Source organism: Lipophrys pholis, assembly GCF_963383615.2.
Source record: "Lipophrys pholis genome assembly, chromosome: 23".
NCBI lineage: Eukaryota > Metazoa > Chordata > Actinopteri > Blenniiformes > Blenniidae > Lipophrys > Lipophrys pholis.
The window spans coordinates 6,801,895-6,814,397 of NC_137645.1; the positions used below are offsets into that span (position 1 = coordinate 6,801,895).

The 12,503-nt window shown below is 49.1% G+C and overlaps 1 protein-coding gene across 1 annotated transcript; it reads right to left on the bottom strand.

The window, feature by feature from the left end:
• Positions 1-360: 360 nt before the first annotated feature.
• On the bottom strand, positions 361-12,404 carry trak2 (trafficking protein, kinesin binding 2). The gene is made up of 16 exons (XM_080492595.1): positions 12,329-12,404; positions 9,760-9,881; positions 9,147-9,356; positions 5,619-5,695; positions 5,422-5,538; positions 5,100-5,324; positions 4,924-5,002; positions 4,156-4,286; positions 4,001-4,075; positions 3,786-3,917; positions 3,502-3,581; positions 3,275-3,415; positions 2,896-3,194; positions 2,304-2,816; positions 2,122-2,221; positions 361-2,040 (listed from the first exon to the last, which is right to left on the bottom strand). Exons 2-16 carry the CDS (start codon positions 9,812-9,814, stop codon positions 1,284-1,286), a joined length of 2,991 nt encoding a protein of 996 aa, XP_080348721.1. The 5' UTR covers positions 9,815-9,881; positions 12,329-12,404; the 3' UTR covers positions 361-1,283.
• Positions 12,405-12,503: the final 99 nt, after the last annotated feature.

Consider the following 12,503-nt stretch of genomic DNA (forward strand, 5'->3'; position numbering starts at 1 on the left):
ATATGACAATGTGAACAAGGACAACGTTGACCTTACAGGTCACCATGGGTTAATTAAAACGATTCCACAGTTTTTACTCCTAAAAAGTTCTTTTAATTTTAAAGTTTCATGTTTGGTTTTCGTAACTATTCATCTCTGCATACCGTGTTGTGTCTGTATATGCTCTGTTTCGTCATTTCTTATCTTTTAATCGTATAGTTTAGTTTATCCTTTAAGTAATTATAAATTAGGGAACCAACAGAGTAAGCTTCTTGTTCGACAGTGCAAATGTGTATATACATACAGTATATATATAAATATATATATATATATATATATATATATATATATATATATGAACAAACTAGCCAGACACCCGTTCACTTTTTACAGCTTTATTTAAAAAAACAAACAAACAAAAAGAGGCAATTGAATAATACCCATTAAAGGATCATGATCACAGCGGAAGAGAAACAAGACAGATGATTTATCTGTTGGGACCTGAACCTCCTGCTTTCACTGTGCGTCAGTCGGAGTGTGTCTTCCCTTATTTTTTAGTAAAAAAAACCCAATTAAATTCTCCAAGAATAAGGATGCCACTTTTAGCTTGGTTTCCCTTCATGTGGAAAGCAAATAAAAACACTACATATATTAAAATCTTAGGACGGAAGCGTTACAGCAGGCACACGATATGTTAGAATATCTTAAAACTAAAGGTTAAATAGAAAAGTGGGACGCAAGCTTTAGAATATTAGTGGTATTCTCTTCGATCCAGTGCAACTCATATATACAAGCGTGGCTTTAACGTAAGGCCTCAAACAGACGAGACAAATCTGGAGGGGACGGCGGACCGCCGCGCTGAGGCGCAGCACGAGGCTGGTTGCCCAACGAATCGTACGAATGCCGTTAGGAGGCCGCGACCTGGCAGTGTGTCGCCCGCCAGAACGTCTCGAAGCTTTTGGCTCTCTGAGGCAGCAGCCCTTTAAACTTCCCGTCTTCGCTTCCTTTCTTCTTCTTCTGACACTTTCTGATTCACACGCTTCCACTCCAACAAATCGACTTCCACGAACCCTCGTACACTTCCGCGTTTCCTCCGTGTCCAGGAGCTTCATCTATTTAAAAGAGAGAGACCTACCGAGAGGCAAGCTAAGGCCGTATTGACGAGCACTGTGGCGACAAACATGGAGGGCTTCACTCATGAGTTAACTTGTGCTTTCCAATCAAGTCGTGACGGCGGGATCGTTCTGACGCCCCGGCGTCTCGCCGGAGGTGGAAAGGAGGAGGTTCATGTCTGCGCTTTTTCCTCAGCGCCTGGATGAGCTGGACGGCGGCTGGGAGGCGGAGCCGAGGTGTCGGCGCCGCTCTTTGAGGTTCCCCCAGGTGGGAGGGGGGAGAGCGAGGGACGTGGGGTGAGGAGGCGGGGGGTTGGCGGGCGGCTTTCCGGCCCGGGCGCCGATCATAACGGGGAGGCTCTGGTTGCGCCGCAGACCGTCCAGCAGGCTTCCGCCGCCCGTCGACACGAAGGTGGAGGAGTCCTTCGGCGCCGACGCGGAGCCGTGCAGGACCTTGGAGAACCCCAGCCGCCGCAGCCGCTCCACCAGACCCACACTGGCCGGGTCGGGCCCGGCGGGGCCCAGTGTCTCCTGGGAGGGGCTGGGGAGGTCGGGGTGCGGCGCGCGGCCCAAGTTCAAACCGTAAACGTCTTGGAGGAATAGCTCGGCGGGCCGCGAGGCCAGGAAGTTGTCGGCCGGCTGGTGCTGGCGGCTCTCCGTCGGCGCCGGGGAGGGGGTGGGGGAGTGGGAGGGCGAGTTGGGGGGCGTGCCTGGCAGAAGGCGGAGGAGGGGCCGGCGGGGGGCGGGCTTCGGGGAAGGGGGCGGGGTGTCGGTGGACACCTGCGCCGAGATGCCCCTCTCCAGGACCAGCTTAGCGAGTCCACCGGGGGCCGGTGGGGCCCGCCGGGGGGGGAAGGAGTCGCCCAGACTCAGCCTGCAGGGGGTGACGGGGGTGCTGGGACCCGTCCTCATGGAGCTGGGCGTGTTGGCCAAGAGGGACGACTGGGAGCTGGAAGAGGAGGAGACAGAACGTCAGTTAGCCGTGTCTGTCGAGTTTGACGCGTCTTCCGTTGGCGTGGCGGCGACTCACCTGGACGTGACCTGCGTGACATCGGTGGGGTGCAGGATGCGGCAAGTGGTGAAGGTGTAGGTGGAGAAGGTGGAGCTCTGGCTCTTCCCAGGGTTTTGGACTGAACACAGCAGAACAGGTGGTGAGAAAAACAAAACAAGGCCTCAGTGTTTTCTGTGTGTGTGTTTGAAAGGCGTGGTTACCAGAGGAGGACGCCGTCGTGGTCGTCGTGGTCGTCGTGAAGATCTGGCTCTGCGAATGGACCACGGCCGTCGACGCTCCTGGAATGGGCTGCAGTGATTGGCTGGATTTCTCCACCGAGTGCAGAGGCGTCAGACAGACGTCGGATTGAAGCAAGGAGGAAGCGGCCGGCGTCCCGGGAGACACGGGCAGCGTCGGCGAGGAGAACATTTGGACCGGGAGGTTCTTCCTGTCCTTCCTCTCCTCCGGCGTGGACGAGCAGCGCACCTTGAAGGTGATCCCACCTTCTTCATCCTCCTCGTCCTCGTCCTTACCGCGCTCCGCCGCTCCTTTCTCCAAGACTGCCGTCCCGCCATGCTCTTCGTCCTCCCCATCCTCCTCCATGTCTGACAGGCGGCACGCGGGGTCCTGGGCCAGCGGGCGGAAACCCTTGGTCACGACGCCGGGGTGCGGGTCCAAGATGGTCGCCAGGTGAGGTTTGGCCAGCTGCTGCCAGTGGTGGAGCGTTAGCGAGCCTGGGGAAACAAGAACCACGATCTGTGATCGAGCTCGACTGAAAACAACCACACGGCCGAGAGGATTCCTTCCTCGCACCTTCCATGGGTTTGACGATCTGGAGCTTCTCGGGCAGGAAGGTCTTGAAGATGCTGGAGCCAAACGACAGCTCCGACAGGTTGGAGAAGGACGACATGACGCTGCACATCGGCGAGCTGCAGCCGCTGCCGTCCACGTCGGCCTCCGCCGCCCCCAGCGCCTGCAACTTCTTCTCCCGCTCCGCCTGGAAGAACTGCCGCTCGGACAGGAAGTTCTGCCGCCGCAGCGATAGGCGGCGCAGCGCCTTGGTGAGGTCGTTTCCTCCCGGGCAGCCGGGCTGGCCGAGACGCACCTCGTCACTGTGGGCAAGGAACGCACGTTAGAAACTAATGCATGGCGCCATTTTCTGACCGAAGCCACGCCCGCCACTTGTCCTCACCCCTGGTTGGACTGGAAGGGCTGAGCGGTCATCACCAGGGAGCTGTGACCCGAGCCGGGGATCGGAGGGATGGTGGCACCGGCGCGCGACGAAGTGGCGTTCACAGAGCGCACCGTTTGGAAGACGCGCTTCTCGGAAACTCTGCCGGGAGACGGACGGACGGACGGACGGCGGCGTGTGAGAGCACGGAGCCACCAGTTTGATTTAAACACCACAGTGAGACCAACCTTTGGTCCTGGAAGGCGATCTCGTCCTCCACACTGAGCTCCCTCCTCATGGTGCCCTCGATCTCCGCGGCCAACGAGTCCTACACACACACACACACACACACACACACACACACACACACATACACCTTTTTGAAAATACTCAAGACTCTATGGAAATGGGGGAAAACTCAACTTTTTGAAAATGTTCCAACGCTGAGGGAATGAGGAAAAATTTTAATTTTTGTGTGAATGCAACTTTTGAAAACAGCCCCTGCAGAGCGCGGGGATGGCCGTTGTCTCACCATGGGGTAGAGGCCGTGGGAGAAGTGGCGCCGCATGCCGGGGGCGCTCCTGCTGCGGAGCTCCTTGATCTCCTCCTGGGACTCGTGGAGCATCTCCACGCACTCTGAGTTCCTCTCCGTCAGCTCGTTCAGCTGCAACGAAGCCACGTTGGTCTCATCAGTGACAATTAACTCATGATAGAAAACACTGAGGCTGCACCAGCCGGCGGGAGCACCTCTGCCGTGAGCTGCCTCTGAGCTTCCTTGGAGGCCTGCAGATGGATCCTCAGCTCCTCCTTCTCCAGCGCCAGCTGCACACAAACACAACATGAGCCTCTCCAAACACACGCCCCCAGGCTTTGCCCCGCGGCAGCGCTGGCTTTAGTCGCACCTCCTTCACGCGGTGCTGCAGCTCCACGATCTGCCCTAGCAGCTGGGCGATCTCCTCCTGGTGTCGGAGCAGCTCCTCGTTCTTCTGGGACAGCTCGTCGCTCAGCGACACCATCTGGCTGTTGGACTCGCCTGAGACACGGGGAATCATTTCACTCTGTGACCTTCGCCGACGAAAGACATGTCAAGGTCATGTTTTTGGCCGCGTGTATCTATTTATTCATTCATTGATTGGTTTGTGTGTTTCTATCTTACCAACATTTTCCACAAACGACCCGAATTGTATGAAATTTTCAGGGATGATTCGTCATCATCCAAAGACCAATCGATTAGATCTTGAGAGCGATTGGGTGAAAGGTCAAGGTCAAGGTCACGAAAAGGTCAATTCGATTGTTGTGAAACCAACAAAAAAAATGTCACTTTTCAATTTCAATTCCCTATCCTCTGATTGGCCACATAATGTAGTGACATCATTAGCTTGGTCTGCTGTTAGGGGGGTCAAAGGTCAGGGTCATGAACCCATGGAAGGAGTGGAGTGGTGGAACAAATAACTTTGTAATCTATTGGTTTCCACGGTGACGAATGTGACGTTCTAGTTTCTGTAAGTTTTAATAGTCCTGACAAATAAACTGCTGGTATGTTTTCTGGATTTAGCTCTGGATGATTCAAATTGCAGGGCAACGTGAGTGAACAGTACAATGTTCTCATCGCACTCATCACGTTTCTCCGCCCTCCACATTGAAGCTTTCTGGGTGAAGTTTGAACTCACGGAGCTCCTTGACGCAGTCGCTGACGAGCTGCTGCTCCTTCTCCTCGTACGTGATGGTGTCTCTCTTCAGCTGGCACGCCTGCGGCGGACGGGAGGAAAACATGGTAAGGGATCTCTTTGTGATTCCTCGCCACCGCCTCACCCGAACACTAACGCTATCGCTAACCGCCTCGTACCTCGGACCTCAGGGAGAGGTTCTCCTCCTCCAGGTCCTGCAGCTTGCTCTGCAGACACTCTAGCTGGCTGAGCGCGGCGGCGACGGTGGCGGGCCCGCCCGCTGCCAGCGGCGGCTGGCGCTGGGGCGTGGACACGCTGGAGTCGGTCTCGCTCTCCTCCGAGGCGCTCGCCACCATCCGGAGCAGCTCGTCCTTCTTGCTGAGCTCATGCTGCAGCTGGTGGACCTGGAGGCGGAGTCAGGGGAGAGTTAGTGAAAGGATGATGGTTTATATCGCGCTACGTAATATGACGTAGTTCTACGGTGGCTCGCCATCCGTGTACCTGGTCCAGCGCCTGCGCCAGCTGCTCCTCCACGGCCTCGTTGCGCTCCTGCAGCAGGTGGTTCCTCTGTAGGAGCGACTGTCCGATCCGAGCCGCCAGCTCCAGGTCTCGGTCCCGCTGTCCAATTAGAGCACGTCAGTCGTCTCATCCAAATCATGAGAAAAAAAGAAGTGGGTGGGTTGGTGGGTGTGGCCTACCTCAGCCAGAAGGTGTGTGACCACTTCGATGTCATTGTAGGTCTTGGTCATCTGCTCCACGCGGTCGCCGCTCAGGACTGCGCCGGGGGAGGGAACAGACCGGTTAGACCGCGAGACGATTGCAACCCTCAGGATGCGATTGCAGGACATGCAACCATCGAACTACTGTCGTCAAATCAGCGGCCAGTGAAGGACGGAGCATCACACACACTGGGCTTTTCCAGAGCACCTGCTGGACTCGACTCGACTCGACTCGGTTAACCCCGCCATTTTAAAAACCCAAACCACCCGTGTTTGGGATTAACCGGTTTCCCTGTTAAGTGGTGACCGACTTCCTAGATCGTCCGAACGAAGTCGAAAGCCGCAGCTGTCCTGGCGAATGCCGTTTAACCGCATTTTCATTAAAGTTTGAAGAACTGTAGAGTTTGTTTGTCTTATTTTAACATCGTCTGCTACTAACAGCTGGTGGCAGAAGTCGGGTCACCAGTTAACAGGGGAACCAATTAAGCCAAAACACCGAACAGTGAAGCACATCTTTCACAATAAAGCATGATCGTAACAATCCACATTTGGGGTTTGGGAACCGCGCAACGGAGTTGGGTCTAGGTACTGTACCGGCACATACTGCGCGGGAACCGAGGCTTTTCTTTACATTAATATCACGGAGAACGAGTTGAGCCGAGCCGTGGCAGAACTGTGTCATGGAAAAGCACCAAAAGTCATTTATATCTCTAGAGCGCTACAAGCCATCTACAGCAAACCTTCACGACACACACGATACAGTCTACATGGAGGAGCAGGCAGAAAGAGAGAGAGAGGTACCTTTGGAGAGGCTCTGAGAGCCGGGGTGGGGGTAAGAGGAGGGCTCCAAAGCAAGATATGCTAGTGAGGGATGAAGAAGAGACACAGAAAGAGAAGAGGAGGAAAAGGTGAGACAAAGGAGGCGCTTTGGTGGCCCCTAATAAAGAGAAACAGAACAGCGGAAAGCAGAAGCGTCGACAAATCGAGCCGGAGATCTAAATCGATTGGCGGAGCCGTCTTTTAGCACCTGAGTGGGAGTCGCCATCGCTGCCCCGCTCCTCAGTCCACCTGTTCAGAGAAAAGTTCATCTAACCCAGGGGTCTGAAACCTGCGGCTCCGGAGCAACATGTGGCTCTTCGGTGCCCATAACCCCCCCCCCCCCCCCCAGTGGCACCCTGACATTTTCAGAAACGTTTTTGTAAATAAAGATTTTTCCATACATTTTTCTTATATTTGCATGACATACTGATTTTCAAAAATGGTCCAATCTCCAGTCCAAACACAGAAAAATAAAGTTAAATCGCTAAAACAGCCAGAACAGCTGGAGTTGCCAAAAAAGAAGAAGATAAAATAGCGAGAACTACTCAAATAATGATAAATAAATACAGTAAAAATGGTTCTTCAAAATAGAAAGTACATAGTTTTGTTTTGTTTTCAGGTTAAAGAAAAAAGGAAAATAGGTGAAGGAAAAATAAAATGAAAGGAAAAGAAAGGGGAAAAGAAGAGTGTGTGGTTTCATTACAAAAACAAGCAACATCGCCCCCCCATGGTCCGGCATACTAACTACATCGTTGACGGCGCCTCTGCTGACGCAGTGTGAACGTAACACTTTTCTTTAACGGTCAAGGTGTTGTCATATGAAACGTTGTCGTGGAAACGGGGCCTTGGAAAGCGTCTTTAAACTTTCCCGTCCACTTTGATTGGAGAAGAAAAAAAAGAGGAGGTCAGATTCAACAATCAGTCCCATAAAAATAACACGTCCATCGCTTTTACCTCTCACTGGGAGAGACGGATCATGTTCGGTGGTCATGTTTTAGTCACCTCAGCTGCTAAATCTCTGACCTCTGATCACAAAAAACTCGCACAAAGTCTAATCAGGGTAAATCCCACATTCCGCTATGTTGAATAACAAGATTTGACCTTTGGCACCAATAGAATGTCTTCTCTTGCTCTGCTTCTTCAAGCTGGACGCTTGTCAAGCGTGCAGCCACCGACACGTCTCGGTACGCCCTATTAATAGGCTGATTATCGTGTGCAGAAGTGGAGCGGGCAGGAACATGAAACCCAGACTTCCTCACCGTGCCCTTCATCTGCACGTGCAACACTTTATACTCATTCTCCTCTTCAGTTTTCTTCATTCACTCTCCGTTTTCGTCTCATTTTTCCTCTTATTTCTCTTCATTACTGTCATTAGTGTTGTGAATTGGCGTGCCATGACCATATATACATATATACTTATATACTTAGTCATAAATAACCTAACTGAAAAAAATAAATACAATTAGAGAAGGGACACAAAATTACCACAAAGCAAGTCAAAAATATGCATAAATGTGCATAAAATATGCACAAACATGGACTTATTGGTCTCAAAGACATTCCAAACAACCTCAAAATATGCAAAAATGGACCATAAGAAGATGCTAAATGAACGTTAAAACACAAAAAGTACGATAAACGGATGCAAAATTAGCAAACAGACACAAAATGACCACAAAGCAAGTGAAAATTCTCTAAAATTTTCAGAAAATTAGTGCAAACATGGACTGAAGAGGTCCCAAAGAGGTGCCAGACAACAACAAAATATGCAAAATGACTGTTAACAGACAAAGTAAACCACACAGACACAAAACAACCAGAGAGAGTTGTGTCTGCAGGATCATAACGGGTCCAAAACTATTAGAAAAAGACACAGAATGATGATAAATTGATGTAAAATCCCCCAAGATGTTCTTAAAATGAACACAAATGTGGACTTATTGGTCTCAACGAGGTGCCAAACAACCTCAAAATATGCAAAATGGACCATTATCAACAGGCTAAATGACTATTAAAACAAAACAAAAACCACACAAAACAAGTAAAACTCCCAAAGAATATTTATAAAATGAGCATAAAGTTATTACTTATAGTTACTTATTGGTCTCAAAGCAGTGCCAGATAACCTCAAAATATACAAAATTATTGTTAAAAGACATAAAGAGTTTGACACACCAACCAAAAAGAGATGCAAAACTATTAGAAAGAGACATAAAAGGACAATTAATGGATGCAAAATCCTCAAAAATGTTCAGAACAGATGCACAAAGATGGACTTGTTGGTCTCAAAGAGGCGCCAAACCACCTCAAAATATGCAGAATGGACCATAATCCAATGGTAAAACACAAAAAAAGACACAAAAATGACCACAAACCGAGTCAGAATCCACAAAAATGTCCCGAAAATATCACATGACCTCATTTCCTGTCGCCTCGCTAACTCTTTCACCTTCCACGGCGAAGCCGTCGTACGCCTCCTCACCGCGGACGTTCCACACCGGCATGATCCGAGTGTCCTCTCTGCATGTCCCGTGACTCTGATACTGACTCTCGACTGAGCGGCTGAATCCCTTCCCTCCCTCCCTCCCTCCCTCCCTCCCTCCCTCCCTCCCTCCCTCCATCCCAGAAAGACAAACAGAGTATCATATCCAGAGTAAATCCCCTCGCCATCTGCTCGCCGACACTCACTCATGTAGCGGAACGTCTCCTCGGCCAGCACGGGGGAGATGGCGTTGTTGTCGCCGGGCTGCGCTGGGGCTTCGTCCGGCGAGCAGCCGGGGGAGACGGCCCAGTCCTGGCTGTCGGAGAGGTAGAGCGAGCCCGAGCCCAACGATCCCGAGCCCAGCGAGCCCGAGCCGAAGTGCCGCCCGCCGCCGCCGCTGCTGCCCAGGCCCTCATCTGCAGGGAGACAGGAAATATTACTGCATGTTTTTTTTTAATACAAATATCCACAGCTGACGATTACATCTCACCAAAGCCCAGTTTTACCGTATTTTCTGGACTATAAGTCCCACTGGACTACAAATGGTGTTTACGTCTAAAATGATTTCACCAAATCCAAGACCAAGAACAGCATTTTAATCTGGAAGATCTTGAGATTGATGTCATTTTCTGTAAAAAGTGTTTGTTTGTTTTTTTTTGAAAATTTAGCTTTTTTCCTCACGTATACTTTTCACCTGAAAGTTCACATCTAAAAGTTACTATGGCTCTAATTTACCAGTCCGGCCCACCTGACATGAAGTTGCGTCCCCTGAACTGAAATGAGTTTAATGTACAGGCTTCTTTAGTGAAAATGGCTGACCTGTCTCCGTGCTGGACTCCTTCTTCTCCACCGCTCGCGGTTTCACTTCGAACATGATGGGATGCGGGAGCCGCTTAGCGCGATGACATCACATCGTGGCGGCGGCGGCGGCGCTCTCTGACCTGTGACAGAGGAGGAGCAGCTTTGTTTACATCTGTCATCATCAGCACACATGATGTTTTTTCAAGGATAAGTCCCACATCCGGCTGCCGTCCCCGGAGGATCCTTAAAGGGCCGGGAGCAGGAATTCACCGAGAAGGAATCAGAGCGTCGCTTGCTGTGGTTCCTTTGTTTCTCTCAGCATCGGCGTGAGAGCCTTAGTGAAAGGCTCTCATTGAAACCGACGGAAACAAAAGGAGTCAAAACAAACTAGATGACAGGGTTTTACTCTACCAGAGTTGATTCATTATTTCAGACGATGAGGAACGGCAACAACTTTTAGCCAATCAGGCGATAGATCATAGATCGATAGATTAGATAGATAGATTTTTTATTCTATTTTCACTTCACTCTGATTTTCAATGGTTTGATCTCCTGGTTAAAAACAGCCAGAATAGCTGGAATGGATAAAAATGGATAAAAAATACAGGAAACTATTCAGAAAAATGTTCAAATACGGGGAAAATAATCAAAATAAAATGTTTGAACTTGATAGGACATGTTTTTCAGAAAGGGAAAAAGGGGGAAATGGGAAAAGAATGGAAAGGAAAGGGGAAAAATAAAAACAAGAGAAAAAATTTTAAGGAAAAATGAAAAGAGAAAAAAGAGAAAAGGAAAGAAGGAAGGAAAAAGAAAGAAAGGTGAAAAAAACAACGGAAAAAGTAAATAATCCCTGAAACAAATCGGAAAACATTTTGATAAATGTAATAAAATCTATCTAAATCGTCACTATGACACTTCATTTAAGACCCTTTTCTGGCATTAAATAGACATTTTCTTGGTGGAAGATGTTTCTTTTGGGAATTAAGGCTGCAGATCTCTGAATTAGACAAAGGGCTAATTGATAAAGCGTGATTCCTAAAACAGACAGGAAGTCACACGGCTGTATTATTGCGCTGTAAAAGAAAAGCTGGACATCTTTTGAAGGATAATCCGAGTATCATGCAGATGGCTGACCTCCGTCTGAGTGTGCAGAGGAGGGAGTCCTCGGGCTACGCTCGTCCTCTCTGCTTATATAACCGTCACACTGAAACAGTGTGCTGCTGAACACCACTGGATTTCTCACAACAGACAACCTGTGTATTAGTATGTCGGTTCCTCTTTCCACTGGCTTGATATTATTCCACCAGCTTGTGAGTCACTTCACGAGCAGCAGTGTGCAGCTCCTGGCTTCATTTGCTGCCCACGATGTGGAACGCGACATCCACACGGCGGCCCTGAAAGTGACTCCCTGGTGGAACAGCGGAGGCCCACAGGGGAACGCCTCGTTCTCTTTACATCAGCTCTTTTTACATGTAGTCATGCTTTAATCCATGGCGACCGACAATGGAGATGACAGCATCTGAAAACATAATCCCAGCAGGACACAAGGGCCTCGAGAGCACATGGTCTTGGTTAGGGGGTTGACTGAGCCTCCAAGGTGAAATGACATGTTTCTTCTTCAGATGAGGCCTGATGGTCCGGAGGATAGAGGCATGTGACACTGACTGGACCGAGTTAATCTGCTGGATCATCAGCAGACATTCCCGCTTTCAGCTCAGTAAATATGCATTCACATGAAATAACATTCACAACGACCAAGGTTGATGGAGCATTTAGATGTCTCTGTGTCTTCTTCTAAACTGAACACATGGTATTTATGATAGTTTCATATCATATTAGATTTACTTGTCCAACAACAAGGAAATACACATTGTTACATCAGCAACGAGGTAAAGGAGCCAACAATATAATACTATGAGCATATAAACAATTTACGATGAGTAAAGTGTATATACATTTGAGTTTGAGTCAAAATGACCTGAAAATACATAAAATATAACATTTTGACAAAAAAGCAAGATGAAGTTTTACTTGTCTAGGTACGCTGATTCGGTTTAATTGGTCCCCCTGTTAACTGGTGACAGACTCCTGTCACCAGCTGTGGGCAACAGCAGATGTTGAAATACGACTCACAAACAATCCGATGCTTTAAACTATTATATAAATGTGGTTAAACGGTGTTCGCCGGGTCAGGTACGGATTTCGGTCGGGTTTTTAAACAAATGCTTTAAGCAACAAGGGACGCTAAAGGAAGTCGGTCACCAGTTAACACGAAAACCAGCTACCCCGAAACACCGTAAAGAATTTGCTGAAATATTTTTAATACTTTAGTATTAAACTTCATCATGCATAGTATTATTGATTAACAGTGCTAATGAGACTAGCCAGTTGGTATGTAAATAAAATATAAATTATCTAAATGTTAATATTTACATGCTAGTACAGTAGAAGATGCTAACCTCATAGCTAACGTGTCATAACGGATGATTGGCACCACGGTGGCTCACGACGAGCTTATGAGTCCCGAAATAAGGCATCCTCCATTAGATGGGAACGTAAGGAAGTGTTAAATGTTGAGAAGTCTTACCCTGCGTCGGGATTTCCAGCGTTACATGCGGCCGATGTCCGTTAAGAAACGCCTCAAACAATGGAGCGGAATAGAGATGTGAGGGAGGAGGCAGATGTTTACCTACTATTGCGACGGCATCGCTCAACCCTACTCTCGATTCTAATTGGTTCATCAAGTTTCTTGACAGCAAGTA